Source organism: Balaenoptera acutorostrata, chromosome 2 (genome assembly GCF_949987535.1).
Source record: "Balaenoptera acutorostrata chromosome 2, mBalAcu1.1, whole genome shotgun sequence".
Classification (NCBI taxonomy): Eukaryota; Metazoa; Chordata; class Mammalia; order Artiodactyla; family Balaenopteridae; genus Balaenoptera; species Balaenoptera acutorostrata.
Window position 1 is genome coordinate 80105473 of NC_080065.1, and position 18118 is coordinate 80123590.

The 18118-nt window shown below is 37.1% G+C and overlaps 1 protein-coding gene across 15 annotated transcripts in view; it reads right to left on the reverse strand.

Moving 5' to 3' along the window:
* The window catches only part of MCTP1 (multiple C2 and transmembrane domain containing 1), a 560962-nt gene that overhangs the window by 177673 nt on the left and 365171 nt on the right, over positions 1-18118 (reverse strand). For all 15 annotated transcript variants that reach the window (XM_057541264.1, XM_057541263.1, XM_028162670.2 and 12 more), the window contains one exon: positions 14114-14207. In XM_057541264.1, coding sequence (XP_057397247.1) covers positions 14114-14207 — 94 coding nt within the window. The remainder of the gene's footprint in view (positions 1-14113; positions 14208-18118) is intronic.

Consider the following 18118-nt stretch of genomic DNA (forward strand, 5'->3'; position numbering starts at 1 on the left):
GCAACTAGATGGTCCCATCTGGGGGTGATGGGAGACAGTGACACCTGAAGTGTGTTGCTTATGTCCAGTCTACTCCATAATCTCATTTTGGTGGCTGTTACTGCAGAAAACCCTACTGCACAAAGATAGGATGTTGGAAATGGAAGCAGGCTTTTCAGCACTTTTGTGGCAGTCTCAGGATATTCCGCCTTGACTTTAATCCAGAACGTATGGAGATCTGAAGTTGTCTCAAACATACTTTTAAGGGCACCATCATTTGCGACCTCAAGTAGTTGATCCTCTTCTAGCGCGGACAAAGTCGATTCATCTGACTTATTCACAAATGGGTCGAGGGTCCATTCCTTCCCAGGTCAGGGGTTTTTCGTGGCTGGGAAGTAATGCTCAAACTCTTTTGAAAGTAATGCTCAAACTCTCAGAAAGTTCTGAGCTAGGTGATCATGCACCAGCTGGAAGAAAGAAGGCCCTGGCTCAGACTCTTTCAAAATCTCTGCTAATATTTGAAACATGTCAAAAATCCCAATGTTCACTCATCGACCCCATAATTCCAGTTTGGCTTTGAATGCAGCCACTTTATCTGCCGACTTGAACACAGTTGTCATTCTCCCCTGAAGTGACAGATTGAGTTCGCTGAGCAGGTTGAATATGTCACACAAGTAAGCAAGTTTTGCGACCCATTCTGTGTCACTGAAATGTGCTGTCAGTGGTGACTGTTTTTCTAAAAGAAATCTCTGGAGCGGCTCTTGTAACTCAAAAACTCTGGCCTGTGATCTACCTTTAGAAAGCCATCTCACTTCTATGTATAAGAGAAGACGTGTGTGCTCTGCGTCCACCTTCTCACAGAGCTGTGAGAACAGACGTGAATTAAGGGCATGTACTTTAATGTGGTTGATAATTTTAATCACATCCTGCAAAATGTTGTTAAGTTCAGGTGACATTTTTCACCTGGCCAGCATTTCTCTATGGATGACACAGTGCATAGACTCACATTCAGAAGCAACCTCTTTGACTGGAGTAGTGAAACCAGAAAGCCATCAGTCATGGCAGCTGCTCTGTCCGTGCATATACTGACACAAAATGACCAATTCAGTTTTCCTGATATGTAATTGTTCAAAGACTTGAATAGTTCTGCAGCTGTGGTGTTGGTTGGCAACAAAAGTGCACATAACATATCCTCATGCACATCCTCATGAAAAATAAATCCCACAAAAACAAGCATTGTTGCCTTGTTGTCAACATCGGTAGACTTGTCAACCTGGATTGCATACCATGGTGACTCATTAATCCTCTCTAGCAATTGTGCCTCAATATCCTCTGCTATTTCATCAGTTCATCTAGTTATGGTGCTAGCCAAAAGAGGAACATGTGCCACCTTTTGAACTGCAGCCTTTCCTAAAAGTTCATGACAAATGTCCTTAGCAGCAGGCAGGATCAACTCTTTACCAACAGTAAAGGGCTTCTTAGCTTTAGCAATGAAGTTAGCCACTAAGAATGATGCTTCTTAGCTTTAGCAATGAGGTTAGCCACTAAGAATCAGTGCAGACACATTTGATGAAGTGGTGGCCTTCAATAATTGCTTCTGTTCTTCGTGTTCACGTTTTTTCCTTTGAAAAACTCCAAAGGCTTGTCTTTTAATGCAGGGTGCTTGGTCTCCATGTGGTGAAGCAGTTTTGAAGGTTTCATGGCTTTGTTGGATAGCCAGTTGCCACATGTTATACAAAGTGGGCTTGGAGAATGTGAATCACCTGTTGCAATGAACCTGTAATTTAAGTAGGACTCTTGGTATTTTCTTTTAAATGCGCTTTCTTTTTGTTGGCAGTCTTACTTCTGGTGTCTCATCATTGGGTCTTTCCCCCTTTTCAAAGAAGCTCTCTAGCGATGTTTGTTTTTTACTCATTTTGGCTAGGGTTAGCTTGTGGGCTTACCAAAACTGTGACTGAGACAAGAGCACAGTGCAGGAAAGAGGTGTGGATGAAAGTGGTAAATAAAATAATGGGTTGGCCATGCACAGACTAAAATAAGTGTCAGATTCTGACTTAAAGCCTGCCACCAGATGCAGCTGTACAACTGAAGTACATCAACTCACTTGCCACTATAAAGCCTGCCACCAGATGCAGCTTAATTGTCACTTGCCACTCACTGATAGGGTTTTGACATGAGTCTGCAAGCAACTGATTTATTATGGTCTCTTTGCAGTCAAACCTCTCTGCTAATGATAATCTGTATTTGCAGCCACTCCCCAGCACTAGCATCACCGCCTCAGCTCCACCTCAGATCATCAGGCATTAGATTCTCATAAGGAGTGCACAACCTAGACCCCTCACATGCGCACTTCACAGTAGGGTTTGTGCTCCTATGGGAATCTAATGCCACTGCTGATCTGACAGGAGACGGAGCTCAGGCAGTAATGCGAGAGATGGGGAGTGGCTATAAATACAGATGAAGCTTCGCTCGCTCGCTCACCACTGCTCACCTCCTGCTGTGCGGCCTGGTTCCTAACAGGCCACAGACCAGTACCAGTCTGTGGTCTGGGGGTTGGGGACCCCTGTCCTAGAGGATAACATAGGCAGAACACTCTTTAACATAAATCACAGCAATATTTTTTGGATCTGTCTCCTAAAGCACGGAAATATAAGCAAAAATAAACAAATGGGACCTAATTAAACTTTATTTCCTTTGCACAGCAAAGGAAGCCATCAACAAAATGAAAAGACAACCTGCTGAATGGGAGAAAATATTTGCAAATGATATGACTGATAAGGAGTTAATATCCAAAATATATAAACAGTTCATACAACTCAACATCAAAAAAACAAACAACGTGATTAAAAAATGGGCAGAAGACCTGAATAGACATTTTTCCAAAGAAGAAATACAGATGGCCAATAGGCACATGAAAAGATGGTCAATATCACTAATCATGAGGGAAATGCAAACCAAAACCACAATGAGATATCACTTCACACTTGTCAGAATGGCTATAATCAAAAAGAACACAAGCAACAAATGTTGGTGAGCATGAGGAGAAAAAGGAACCCTTGTACACTGTTGGTGGGAATTTAAATTGGTGCAGCCACTCTGGAAACAGTATGGAAGTTACTCAAAAAACTGACAATAGAACTGCCATATGACCCAGCAATTCCACTCCAGGGTACATATCTGAAAGAAACAAAAACACTAATTTGAAAAGATACAGGCACCCCAATGTTCATAGCAGCATTATGTACAATTGCCAAGATATGGAAGCAACCTAAGTGTCCACGAATGGATAAAGAAGATGGGGTATATATCTACAATGGAATACTATTCAGCCATAAAAAAGAAGGGAATTTTCCCATTTGCAAAAACATGGATGGACTTGGAGGGTATTATGCTAAGTGAAATAAATCAGACAGAGGAAGACAAATACTGTCTGATATCAATTATATGTAGAATCTAAAAAATACAACAAACTAGTGAATATAACAAAAAGGAAACAGACTCACCGATACAGAGAATAAATTAGTGGTTACCAGTGGGGAGATGGAAGGGGGCAGGGGCAATATAGGAGTATGGGTTTAAGAGGTACAAACTATTAGGTATAAAATAAGCTACAAGGATACATTGTACAACACAGGGAATATAGCCAATATTTTATAATAACTATAAGTGGAGAATAACCTTTAAAAATTGTGAATCACTATATTGTACACCTGTAACTTACATAATATTGTACATCAACTATACTTCAATTTAAAAAAATGAGAGATGTAACCTATCATTCATTAAGAAATAACAATAATAAATCCATGACATGTTAACATCAGAGTGATCAAATATTATGTAGCTTTTGAAAAACTCCATTGTACACTCATGGGAGAATGACAGTGAAAAAAGCAAATAACATCTCAGTATTATTATGAAAAAAGTTTTGAATTCACAAATTCCTAAATGGGTCTTGGGGATCTCCAGAGGTTCCCAAGCCACACTTTGAGAACCATGACTAAGAGCAATGGAAATAAAGCTTAATGTATACATGAGTTTATTTCCCTTGCTATATAGAACTATATGCAAAAGAATATTTATAGCATTGTGTTTAACTAGATGCATTCTTGAGTCCTAGAAGTAAACCTTCTTGGTATTAGCTGGGAAGCTCAAAATTTATGACAGACGAATGGGCAATAAAACAAGACAGACAAGAAACTGGAAAATAAAGAAAAAGGAGACTATGGGATTTAGAAAATGAGGAGAGGCAATAGAGAAGTTATGTCTAAGCCTTTAAGAGTTTAGATAAATTATGGTAAAAAAACATTTAAAGGCTTTATTTTCAATTAATATTTAATAAGGAACTACATACAAGTGACGTTACCAGATTAGAAACACAAAAGTTGTTTGGCCTCAAATATGTATAAAAATATATCATAAGCTCCTTTGTTTTTACAAGCCCTTGAAGATACTTTAGGACCTATGTAAATATATATTCAATTAGATTCTCCACAGAGAAGCATGAGGTTTCAGATAATCTTTCCTATAAGTAAATTAACTAGCTGGAGAGGTCTTTTGCAATGGAATAAAATTCTTTAGACTTAAAAAATTAAGAACTGTATTAGGTGATTAAACCTTTTTATATTTTTAGGCAATAAAACTGAAAATTGCCATCTGTCAAGCCTTTGTCTTTAGAATGATATCTTTGTCTTTTTATTTCTCTTCTACATAATATCTACTCATTCAGGTATCTGTTATTCATCTTGGCACCCTTTGCAGGATCTCAGATTCTTAGGACTGGGAGAGAAGCCTTAGAGGTCAAGTTCAAAAGCTCATATAGGACTTGAATCCCCTCTGCAACCAGGTGGTCATACAGGCTTGGCTTCAAAGGTTCCAGCGATGCGGAATCACTACATCCACAGGAATATTCTGATTTATTTTTTGGCAGTCATAATTTGGGGGAAATGCTTCTTTACATTTTGTCTCTCTAGCTATTGTCTATTCTATGATTTGCCCTCTGTAGTAATTTTTGAAGTTTAAATGAAATAACGGGTGTAAAGGAGGGGCACAGCATCTGTCACTGAGAGTATCTGATTCATGTTTGTTACCTGCTCTCCTGCACTGGATAGTGTGGATGGCTTGCTGAGCATCTATTCTAACTATTTCTAGTATGTCTCTTCCTGACCTAGAGAGGCCACAAGGGCCTCCCTTGCAGCTGGGGTTGCAGATGCAGATTTAGGTTGCACCAATCAGAGGTAAGATTGCCTAAGATTTGACTTTAGAACTCAGTTATCTGAGAGGGTGTGGAGTCCATTTTGCTGCTACTCACACAGCAAGCAGGAGTAGTGAAAGCAGATGACACAATGTCTTCCCAACATACCCATGTGGCAGGCGCTGAAACTCCTTGGTTCTTTCATGTAGCTTTAGTATTAACTTCTGGAAAGTGAGCTTAGAGCTTGTTTTCTTAGACCCTTCCTGCCTCCAAAGATTCTGTGATCCATTGAAAAGTCTATAACAAATCCCTTTCTGATTAAATGTGCTAGAAGGAAGTTTGCTCTTTGGATTGAACCTTGGTCATTACTACTCCTGCCAACTCCTATCAACACCCTCCCCATGACAGGCTTTGGATAATTGACAAAAGAAATCATATCCAATTTCACATCTTCCTTTCTCTGGTTCAAGTTCATGGCTTCACTGAATAGATGTGGATTGGCATCCCTGCCTTGCCATGTACAAGCTGGGGTGTGTGTGTGTCTGTTGATCTAGACAAGTTACTTAACCTCTCCACACCTCAGTTTTCTAATTTGTAAAGTGGAGATAACAACAATACCTAATTAGATTGTTGTGAGATTAACTGTGATAATCCTTGTACCAAGCTTAGGGTAGTGTCTGACATGTGATAAGGGCTCAATAAATATTCCTTGCCACTATTATTGTCGTTATCACTTTCACTGAGCTATTTTCAATGGCCTTGATTTTAAAACGCCAGATATACCAACCAAGGATATTTTCTGGTGAGTTTGTCAATGTCCTTCTTTAAAGTGTAGCTTTTAAAACTGAATTCATACCCCAGGATGTCTGATGAGCCCAAAAGAGAGTATCATTCTCAACATTCTCCTTTTATTCAATGTAACAAAACTGACGTATGTATAATTCACTCTCATGGAGATTAAACTCAAGTCAAACTCAAAGTCTTTTCTGTATTTTCTACTGTTAAAGCAAGACATCACTGTTTTGTACAGAGGTAAGATTTTTGATTTATACTTTTTAATGTTCATCTTGCGGAACTAAGCCTGTAATTTCAGTCTGTTGATTATATATATAAATTGTACATTGTACCTATTATATATATATATATATATATATATATATATATATATATATATACACACACAGCATACATACCTTGGTCTCATGTAAAATGAATTAACTATGCCTCCTAGCAAGTTTGATAAGGAAGCAGCCAATTATCTCCTCAAAGTCATTAGTAAATACATTGAACAGGTTAGACCAAGCATAGAGCCCTGCATTCCTCCATTTGGCCATCAATCCTTTAATATAATCACCCTTTGGGCTTGAAGGTTTAGTCATTTATGAGTCTAACTACACTATCATATCATCCAAACATCCCTGTAGTAAGATTTTATTTCAATAGCCTAGTTAAATCCAGATCCTGTCTGCAGCATTTCCCTAATCCACCGTTCTAGAAAATGCATTTCTTATTTACACACCAATATCATAATGTAACAAAATATATATAATAGTTTAATTTTAAACACTAATTCTAACATCTGAAAGCATTTCTTCCAGCACTGAGTGAAACCCTGGAGCTAGCCCTCCAAGCCAAATCAGCAATTCTCTATTTCTTTACTCAAAGGATCATTTTGTAATCTTAGTTCCACAGAACTCAATTAATTATTTTATAGTATTTCTCTTTTCCTCATTTCCCATTGATAGTGGGACCACCACTTTCTCAGCCCATAGTCCTTCACCTCTAGAGCATATCAAACCCAATTATTAATCTCTTTTGTCATCCCACCTATTCTTCCAGAGCAGTATCTTCTAACCATGTGACCTGCATATGAATCACACATGATTTCTGTAATTCCCTGTAAAGCACTAGTTCAGACTCAGGCCTCACCAGCCCTTATGTTAAATCATCATTTTAATTCCTCTTCTCACAAATTTATCAACTGTTTGGTTTTAGAAGGATACTTTTGCATTTCTATAATTAGAATATGATTTAGCTTTTTAAAAATAAAATTACTAAAAGGAAGCAACTTTTATTTCTATATGCAATATGGTAGCATAAAAGAATAAAGAGTAATGATTTGCTTTCTTTCTTTGTGATGCCTTTGTCTAGTCTCATTCTTACAGAAGAGATTTATATAGTGTTAAGACATTTAACACGTATGTGCATCATACTGTTTTCTAAACTAGGTATATTATAATGATAAGAATGTCAGGTGTTGGATGTTTTTAATGCATTCTAAATTGCATGAAATTTCTTCTCAAAGTATACTATCTGCTTAATAGTCTTCTACAAGCTTAATTGTTAAAAAGCAAATAGAAACATTAGTTTATATAAAGGAAATAAAGCATACTTGGGAAATTTAAAATACATTTTGTGTAAAACTTTGGTTTATGTTTCAAGAAATATAGTTTTAAAATTTTAAGATAGTGAAAGTTTACAAATTAAGAATTACATCCACAAATAACCCCCTTTTTGGGTAAATTATTTTACCCTTGATAATTCACAAATAGGAAGGAATTCCACTGCGTTAGATATATAATACTTTCAATGGGACTATGCAGAGTTTAAAGGATATCCATTTTCTTTTCTTCTAACATAGGTTTTAAATAATGATCATAAACTCTAAGGCTGCATTTATCAGATATCGCCAATGTTATTAAATGTGATCATGGCAATGAAAGTCATATGCTATTAAAAATTCAAACTGCTGGGCTTTCCTGGTGGCACAGTGGTTCAGAGTCCGCCTGCCAGTGCAAGGGACACGGGTTCGAGCCCTGGTCCGGGAAGATCCCACATGCCGCGGAGCCAGTAAGCCCGCATGCCACAACTACTGAGCCTGCACTCTAGAGCCCGCAAGCCACAACTACTGAGCCCACGTGCCACAACTACTGAAGCCTGTGCACCTAGAGCCCATGCTCCGCAACAAGAGAAGCCACTGCAATGAGAAGCCTGCACACCGCAGCGAAGAGTAGCCCCTGTTCCCCACGACTAGAGAAAGCCTGCACGCAACAACGAAGACCCAACGCAGCCAAAAATAAATAAATAAAATAAAATAAAAATTCAAACTGCTACAATTCTATAAAAGAAACAGCATAGCTACTTCTACCAGTACAGCTATCATATACTGAGGGCCACTCAAGTGACAATTGCTCATATCTTATGCAATTTGCTTGAGTAACCCACAAGAGTTAATTTTTAAAAAGGATAATAGCTTGGATGTATATGTGCTTAGCATTCAGTATATAAAACTTTCAAAGAAGAGGCTCGCCTTTCTCTGTACAGCTCCCTTTTCATTTTCTTTCTCTGAATAGACCTATAATGTTCAGAGAAAATATCAAGAATAATAAATCCAAATCTCTGTAGAAAATATACCTTCATGACACACTCAAGCTGGAAATCACAGGAACCAATAAAAATGCAGGCAGCCTACTGATAATGAGGTCAGAACTACAAATAAATTTACTTTTAATGAAGACTGGAGGCACAATAATCAAAGTGTTAAAATTCATTTCATGCATATCTCATTTGCTTCCTAGCTGATATTTACCACACAATCTGTGAGAAAGTAGAGGCCTAAGATGCTCCAGATAAATGGCTCAATTAATTGTACAGAGGTAGACTTCTTTGAGCTGAGCCGGAGCTGTGAGCTCTTTATTAAAAGCACTATTCTGTAGCCCATAACCTTGTTCCTTGACTCCTCTCTGGTTTCCAATTTAAACAAGTCCCCATGCGGCCTGCTCTAAAGGGCTTTGTCTCCCTGTCATTGTTGAGAGAGCTGAGGCATCCTGGAAGTGTGAAATCAGACCTCATGAGTTGAACGGTTCCCCAGGGAACGCTGGACTGCACAGAAGGTCAAAGTCATGGGCCGGACCATCTGAAAGTGTCTGATCGCCGGTCTGTGACACAGCAAGTTGGGGTGGGGTGTGGAGGCTAGACTGAAGAGGACTGAAATTGAACACATCTTAATTAAAGCCCACAGACAGCAAAACAAAATGTTTTCTAGGCAGCCTGTCAAATGGGGCTTAAATTTAGCTCTGCTAATGAATCTGAGCTGCTAACTGTTATTTCTTAAGATAATAAGACTCTCACGGAAGCTGATAAAAAAACCGTAGCATGTCTTTTTCTGCTGTTTTGTTACTGAAATATTTTCCAACAATGAAGACAGTTTTCCTAAAGAAAAACATGGGAAAGTCTATGCAAATAAAGGGGTAGTCAACAGCTCTCTTAAAAACTAGTAGATTTCCAGACTATGGAGCTGCTGAGTTACAAATCTTTATGTGTAGTGTTGTTCTAGAAAAAGATATGCTCATTTAATGGGACTATTTCAATGACAGCTTATGTTAACTGTAAAATTCTCTCCCTCTCTTCCTTTTTTTTTCTCTCTCTCCCTCTATTGTTTCCTAAAAGAGATGGTGCATTAATTTGAGAGATCAATTCACCTGGAGTGAAGAAGTTTTATATTAGTGTACCTTTTAATAGAGTGAAAGGTAGGGCATCTTTTGAAAGGGTTTCACAGTTCTCCCATATCAGTGTTTCTGAAACTGAGTGGCTGGTATCCCTAGGGAGGCTGTGACCTCTTCCTCAGGAGCTCAAAGAAAACCCAGGGGAAAATGAAGGGGAGGGACTGAGGAGAAGAACCTTTTTCTTTTTCTTCTCTAAGAACTTGAAAGAACCAATAGGCCAGGTCTAAATACGCTGCAAAGAAAGCCTCACTCAATACAGAAGACTTTAAATGTTCGGCTGAAAGCAAAAATTAGGCCCCGTCCAAGGAAGAATAATTAGAAACTAGAAAAGACAAATTCCAACATACATGAACTGTTTCCCATCACCACCACCAAAAAAAAAAAAAAAAAAAAAAATGTCCACCATTGGTCTCTCTCTCTCCTCACAATCTGTCCAGTTTCAGGGAGCACTTGATTTAGTGGTAGAATCTTCCCCCAGTGAACACATGGCCAGACGATCTGCAGGTTTTGCTTTGATGATCCAGAGAGACATTAACCTTTTCACTGGTTACGTGAAAGGTAAGTAAGTTGTACCGTGCAGTATTTTTCAGTTAATCAAACTTTTTCCCTCACGAAGAATTTAGCTGACCAACTTTGAAAACCGGAGTGCCACTTTCTCAGGCTGTGAAAGGCTGCCCACAATTTGACTGAAATTTCAATCCACTCTTGTGCCTCACTCAATGCATGTGTATGTGTGGGAGTTGTAAATTGAGGCCTTAACCACCAGAGTTAATCTCTTTTTAAAATCTGTATTAACCTTAATGATTTGAAGTGCACTGTCCAACACTGGGCTATTGAGATGGAAGAAAAAACTACCCTCGACTATCAACAGTTTATTAGGGGCTTAACTGAAGTGACCTACTGTAGTAGACTTCAGCTGAACAAGGCTATAGGCTTTTTGTGGAAAGGGAAAGAATTGAGGGTTTCATTAAAAAGTAATTTGTGCTTTATACTCACTCATTCAAAGAGAGTCTCAATTGCTCTTTATTCACACAGAGTTAATACAGTATCACAATGTTTCTCAATGAATGTGTTGTAACAAAAGAAAAATTTTACATTTTGAAAGGAAAAAACTCTTTGTAACTGCAGCAAGATTGATGGCTACTTAACAGATTATAGAATCTCTTTTTCTTGTGCTCATGCTAAATGATGGAATATTGTAATTTAAAATTTTTTGCTTAAACTATGGAAGTTTAACTTTATGTTTTAATCATTAAAAATATTTTAAATATAGGGTGAAGTTGGGCAAATATGAGTTTGTGTTGTTGGACTTGTCTGGGCAAGTGTTCAGAAACCAACTAGGTATCTTATAGCTATAGCCTCATTTATATCAGGTCAAAAAATATTCTTTGCTATCAGTGATTTAAAATATCCCCTCTCCATCCACAACAATCCTAAATGGATGCTAATTTGAGCATCTGAAGACACACCATTGACTCTACTCCCTTCCCTCAAACTGTTGCTGAATATCTTGTAGAGCCTGACTATGATTATCCACTGAGATATAAAACATATTTTTAAAGTTCTTCTTTGAGCAAGTAGGAGATAAAGTATGCAAAGAGCTTATTTGTGATAAGCTCAAATTTCATGATACCCAAATTTCATGATAAAGACCAGGAAGGATCAGTATACATATAAATATTTACCCTTTTCAGAAGTAAAGATTTTTTTTAAAAATTGGTAGACTATTCAGACATTTCTGTCTTAAATACATGGTCCTCAGTTTCTGCCACCATCACAAATGTCATAAAGACCACAAAAGGTCCAAGAGTGAGCAAGGTCAAAGACTGAATTATCCTCTTGCCCCTGAATAGTTCAACATCTCTCTTATTCAATTCAGAGCACATTAGATTATAAGGTCAGTGAGGAATGAGGAATCATTATGTCCCTAAAACTAGAAGGAAAAAATGGAGAATCTGTTATTTAGTATTCCCCAAATTAAAGTTCATTTTATCAGATCAAAATTATGTCTCACTGAATCCCTAGGGAAAAGGTGATTCTTATTCACATTAGTTTACCTAGAACCATTACGAAAGAAATATATCTATTTTTTCCAGCTTCAAGAGAACATGTACTTTAACTTGCTTAGTGGCATATAGGCCAACTGGGTTAACGCAGTTTGCATATTCATGAAGTTTCAAAAGCAATGACAGCTTCTCTCCAAGAGAGACAAACATATAATTGCATTTAACTTGTGTAATGGGCAGGTATCTAAACTTTTGAAGTAAAGAGGACTTGAATTTTTCTATAAGAAATTATTGTGCCCACTATAAATACCCAGTGATAGTTCTTAACACTTAGGTGCCCTCTGAGATACTTTTTATTTTAGGCTTTTCTCCCTATCTTCAGACGTTTTTAGCCCAACACTGGGTGCTCCCCTCCCCCGCAGAAAATCCTGAAGAAAAGTGAAGATATTTCCCATGATGGTGAACATCTCGGCCATGAATTCCTGAATCTACCTGCTGCTGGGAATCAAAGGCTGGCCAGAACCTCTGTAGTGTAAAAGCAGCCCTGAGTTCCTGTTCTGGTCTTTAAGTTAATGTCCAAAGTGAACAAAAAAAAAAGCAGTTAGTCAACCATTCACTGTTGACTGTTGGTTCTAATAATGAAAGCAGCATAATAATTTAAAAATCATTGTGTCCAAATTAATTTGATTTTAACCACACCAGAAATAAAATACAAAGTGAATAAACTCAGCATTCACTAATTGTTTAGTACAAGGAGCCAAGTCAGTATATTTGCAAAAAGATTACAAACAATCCTCTCTCCCACTATTTTCAGGTATGCCTATTTTGAAATAATATCTGACAGTTGTTATTATCTTCTTGGTTACAAATGAGTTGATAAAATCCTCTTTAAAGAAACTGTAAACTCTCAACATTTTTACTTTTATCATACAGTAAACAGTCATTCAATACTATGCAAATATTAAAAAATTTAAAATATTGCCATTTTTGAACAGACATCTGCTATTTTAGTTCTAAGGCATGTGATCTTTTAATTAGGTTTTGATTCTGTTCCATGAATTAAGGGCAGCAGTGATCATATAATGGGTTTGCAAGCCCTTATACGGTAGGAAAAGTACATTTCTCCCCTTCAAATAAGTTAGCTACCCTTTAAGGGTCAACTTGCTGGCCATTCACAGTGGTAAGCATATTTCCACAAATAATAAGTGGACACTTTCTTTCAGGAACAGGGAAATCTGCACAAAATTGTTCAAGTCAGTCCTATTTATTATCCACCTTGAGATGGACAATCTAAGGAATTGTATAAATACCCCCCAAAGCCTATGAAATTAAAGAGTAAGTGAATGCTCACATAGTTGCAAATTCAAAACAATAATTTAATTCTGGAAATTGATGAAATAATTCATTAATTAACATGCCACAGAAACAGCAATATCCAAATCAGGAAGCTTTAAGACATCATACTGAGTTTGGCATTTTTACAGACCTGCTTCTAGGTTAAAAAAAATTTAGGGGCTTCCCTGGTGGCGCAGTGGTTGAGAATCTGCCTGCCAACGCAGGGGACACGGGTTCGAGCCCTGGTCTGGGAAGATCCCGCATGCCGCGGAGCAACTAGGCCCGTGAGCCACAATTACTGAGCCTGCGCGTCTGGAGCCTGTGCTCCGCAACAAGAGAGGCCGCGATAGTGAGAGGCCTGCGCACCGTGATGAAGAGTGGTCCCCACTTGCCACAACTAGAGAAAGCCCTCGCACAGAAACGAAGACCCAACACAGCCATAAATAAATAATAATAAATAAATAAATAAATAAATAAAAATTAAAAAATAAATAAATAAATAAAATAAAAAAATAAATCACTATAAAAAAAAAATTTAGAACAATGCAGATGTTTAGTTTAGATCCAGAATGATCTCTGGGATGTGCTAGGGAATTTGGACAACTAAGGAATTGTATCAGCAACCCAAATACCAACAGTTCATACCAAGGAATTGAGTATTATGTATCTAAACTTTTCAGTGAACTATGCAACAGATTTCATCCATGTTTGAATTATCAGTGTTGATGCTACAATATCATCTGAGGGAAGCTGATACTGTCTAAGAGAAGAAGATACAGCATTACTAAGCCAAAATGCCAAAATGATGAAACCTGGAAGAAATATAACCACTATGTTGACTAAACCTTGGAGAAGGCAACAATTCAAAAGTTGTTTCCCTTTTTATTGTTTACTTTTTAACATGTTACCCTTCTTTTAAAAAGCAGAGACGGTATAAAAATCAGGTGGATAGCAAATCTTTGTAAGATCAACAAACTTTGTATTATTTACTCTGATGATCGAGTCAGGTGAAATGAAAAGTTCAGTCATCAAACGGTGTACACCTTGCATGCTGCTTGATATACAGGCAAAAGGAAAACTGCATCGGCTCTTACCTGTGACATCAGCGGCCATTAACCCTTCTGCTCTGATCACTTTCACCTGGAGGAATCCCACATCTTTCAGGTTGTGAAATATCCGCAATGGGCTCTGAAAGAACCCAACATCAGTATTAGAAAAGAAAGGTCATAAAGGGTCTCAAAGAGTGCGCTGAGGAAACATTAAGTGTTACAGTTGATCTCAGGATGCTGCTTAAGTGATCAAAGGGATATTTGTGTTTCTTCAGTACAGATGACCTTTCCACCATCAAGAATGTATACACACACACACACATTTATGTAGATAATTGTTGCTATATAAGTAGATTTTTTGAAAGAGTAAAAAATACCACAACATTTCTCCCCCGTAAGTAATTAGCAGTAGATGATGAACAATAAATTATAAAATACTACATGTCTGCATTCTTCCATCAGTCTCCTTTACCAAAGTGCTCCAAGAAATCTTTTATCTATGGGCATGATGATTTGAAGACTATTGATTCTTAATACTGAATCTTAAGTTGTTGGTTAAGTAACACACTTCAGACTTTGGGAATAAGAAAGACAACATTAAATTAATTATTTTTCTACCCTTTTCTTCTTGGGCAGCTTTGCAAATGGTAGGTGCTAGATAAGGGTTAAATTATTTAAGACTATTTTCTAATATTTGATTCAAAAGACGTATTTCTACCACACACCTTTTAGGTGTTTTTAAAATTTATTTGTTTTATTTTTGTCTTTGAAAATAAATCAAGTTGATTAAAAAATAAATTCAAAAGTGATGAGTAATTTTTCCTAAATTTGTAATTTTGTTTGTCATTGTAGTAGGTATAGAAGTATACAAATTTTGATAGAAGAATCAGATCCAAATGCTGAAACCTATTTAATTTCATGAATTAATAATGGTAGAGTTTGAATAAGCGTAATACCAGAAGGAATTAAAAGAGGGATAGCAAGAAAATAATTCAGAACTCTAATTAACGGACACAAATAGAGAGTAAAATCAACCTATAGAACGTGATATGCATTTGTTTATTTATACTTCATTGCACCTTTCTCATGACAAGATCAGCACTTTTATTCAGTAAATCAAAGGTGCTTCTTTATCATAATCGGTAAAATGCTTTAAAACCGGGAGCATAACATAGTTTTACCTAATAAAGTTATCTATTAAAATGTTACTACGGAACATTCCCATCTTTGCATTGAGAATGTGAGAAGACTGACAAGTACAAGCTTACCGCGATATTAACTTTATCAACCCCGTGTGACTAGTCATTGTTTACACTGATGCTCTGACCTTGGCACATTGAGAGGAGGAAACGCAGATAGACGTGTAATCTCAGAGCCTAACTTTTAAAAAAGAGTGTTTAGCACAAGGATTAGCTCTTAATCTTTTATTGTTTTTAAACAGTTGTTTATCACCCAAACTGTGTTGAAACTACGAGGGTGACAGGGTTCAATAAAAACGCACTTCTCTCTCCATTTACATTCCTGTAAATTAAGGGTTTAGAAGTGGAAACTTTAGACCGCAGTATTATAATTCAGAGATTTGTAGGCATGTTGTCTTCCTAAGGTCGTAATGATCAGGTGTGGGAAGCTGCTCCTTATCTCAGAGCTTACTGAGTGTTACAGACCAGGTAAGTCTCCTAATCTAACGATGGAGAAGAGTTTTAGCAAAAGGTTCCTGTCCTTTAATTTTCAGGAGCAATTTAAACTAAGTTTCACTGTGACTAGAACAAATATCTTCAGTCAGAGAATCGTTTTCATACTGGTAACCTCATTGCAGAGTCACACTGCTTCTGGTGCTTCAGCTCCGAAGTTCTGCTTTGCGTTTGGAGGGGTAATTATTATTTGAAGGTTTCATTTCCTCGAGTCAGCTGACGCTCAGTAATTTATTGCAAACTTCAACTGTTTAGGCCAGTAACACATGGATTATAATAAGAACATCAAAAAAACAAAAAAGCAAAAAATGTAAATATATCAGTTTAAAAATATAACTTTAAGGAATGCTTCATCAAGAGGTATTCCTGCCTTGTTATTTACGGTTATTTTAGAAGGCCTCAAAACCTGGATGGCTTCTGAAGCCAGAAATTTCCATAGCAGAGGAATCTATGATTTGCTGTGCATCCTTTCAGCCCTCAATAGATGGGAAAAGATTGAAATGCTCTGGAGAGGAGTCCTCTTTATTTTTTTAATGAAAGCCTGTATAATATATTTTCTCTATGGCTGCAGCAGCTGTCAGGGAGAGCATCTCAGTTCAGCTCTATTACGGGAGAGGCAATACCCCGTCCTATGGCATCGAGATGCTCTGAGGGGCCAGAACTGATTGACAGCTTGTCACCGTGACGTCTTATTCCATCTCTGTTATGGAGAAAATTAATGTCACACCACCAGCCTTATGACTCGCTGTCATCTTAGAACCGCTCACCTTTTATCAATGCTCTAAATAACATTTCAAGCCTATCGTCTCACGGTGGACAATCCGGTCAAGGGACATTAAATCAGATGACTGTGAAATGTCATAATAAAAATGGAATGCTAACAACTTCTTCTCTAAACTAGCTCCTCTGGTTTTTAAACTGTGACAAGGGGAGCAAGGGTTCAGCATCCCCGTTCTGAAAAGGTCATACAATCGCTCTTGGTCTACTACCCATTACTACCCGCCCCCTGTTGACCTTCCCTGCTTCCCCACCACCCGCCCCGCAAAAAGAAGAAAAAAAAAGAAAAATGGACTTAGCCATCTTTTCAGAATGGGGTGATCAAATAATGGCACACACAGTAACGTCTGTTTAATTTGTGGGGCTTCAATGCTTTGCAATGAACAGCTGAATGACAGCAGCGGAGAACCTTTTCAGGGCTGTTCCATATGAGAGTGGGGCAATCCACTTACTTTCCTCACCACAACCAGAGCCAAATCAAATTCTTAGGTTGAACCTAAACTTAAAAAAAAATAAATACACACGTTCTCACAGGAAAACATATGTATAATTCTCCAAATAAACTCTTTTATATTATATGTTTCTCCAAAACAAGTGATATTTCAAACATCATGCAGTATTCATTCATTTTATAATCTATAGAATAAAAAGGAAACACTCTGAAACCCTAAAATATAGATCTTTGTCCTTGCGTTGCTATGAGTAATCATAATACATGTGCTATATTGCATACACTAGCTTCTTAGCAAATATGATTCTAAAGGGAGATACAGGCCTATGCTTGAAATTCAGGGCTAAAGAAAAGTATATTTAAACTTGGTTCACTTTTTAGTATATTGAGCAGAATATAATCTGAGAATTAGCCGGGACATCCACATAATATTTTACATTTTACTGAAATAATAACTAATATTTGAAAGTAGGTATAGAAACAAATACTCAAATTCTAAATGGAAACGGCTGATTTAAGGAATCCCTTACAGCAAAGAGAAAAAAAAAAAAGTAATTGGATCATTTCTAATTACCTAGCCCGTAGTATCATTCTAATATATGGGATAGTATCAAATATTAATCCATCAAATATAATATTATAATACCTAGAATCATTTTTATATTAATATATGAATTAATTTCTTTAAAATTGTTTTAATTCATGAGTCTCACTTCTGGGAACAGGAGAATATGTCTTGGTGGGTACCAAAATGTGAAATAATTTTCACAACTGCAATTATATATTAGAAGATGCCACACAATACCTTGGGCTCTTAGGTGGTTTAAAAATATATACTATTTAGCCTTGCTAAGTCACCTCTATTAAATTGTTTATGATAACACCATTGGTGGATGAGTTGTACAAGCATTAGCAGACAGCTGATTCAGTGGAGATAGCCAGAATAAATTTGCTGAAGCGCACATCCTGCTAATCTGTTTGAAGAATATTGTAGAGCATTAGTACCAGCACTTCATGTTATCTGCACAGCCTGATAAGGTACATCTTTATTAAATTCAGTTATTGGAAGGATGTCAGTCAGCAAATAGGAATATTTTAAAATCTAAAAAAAAGAAAAAAATTAAGCGGTTC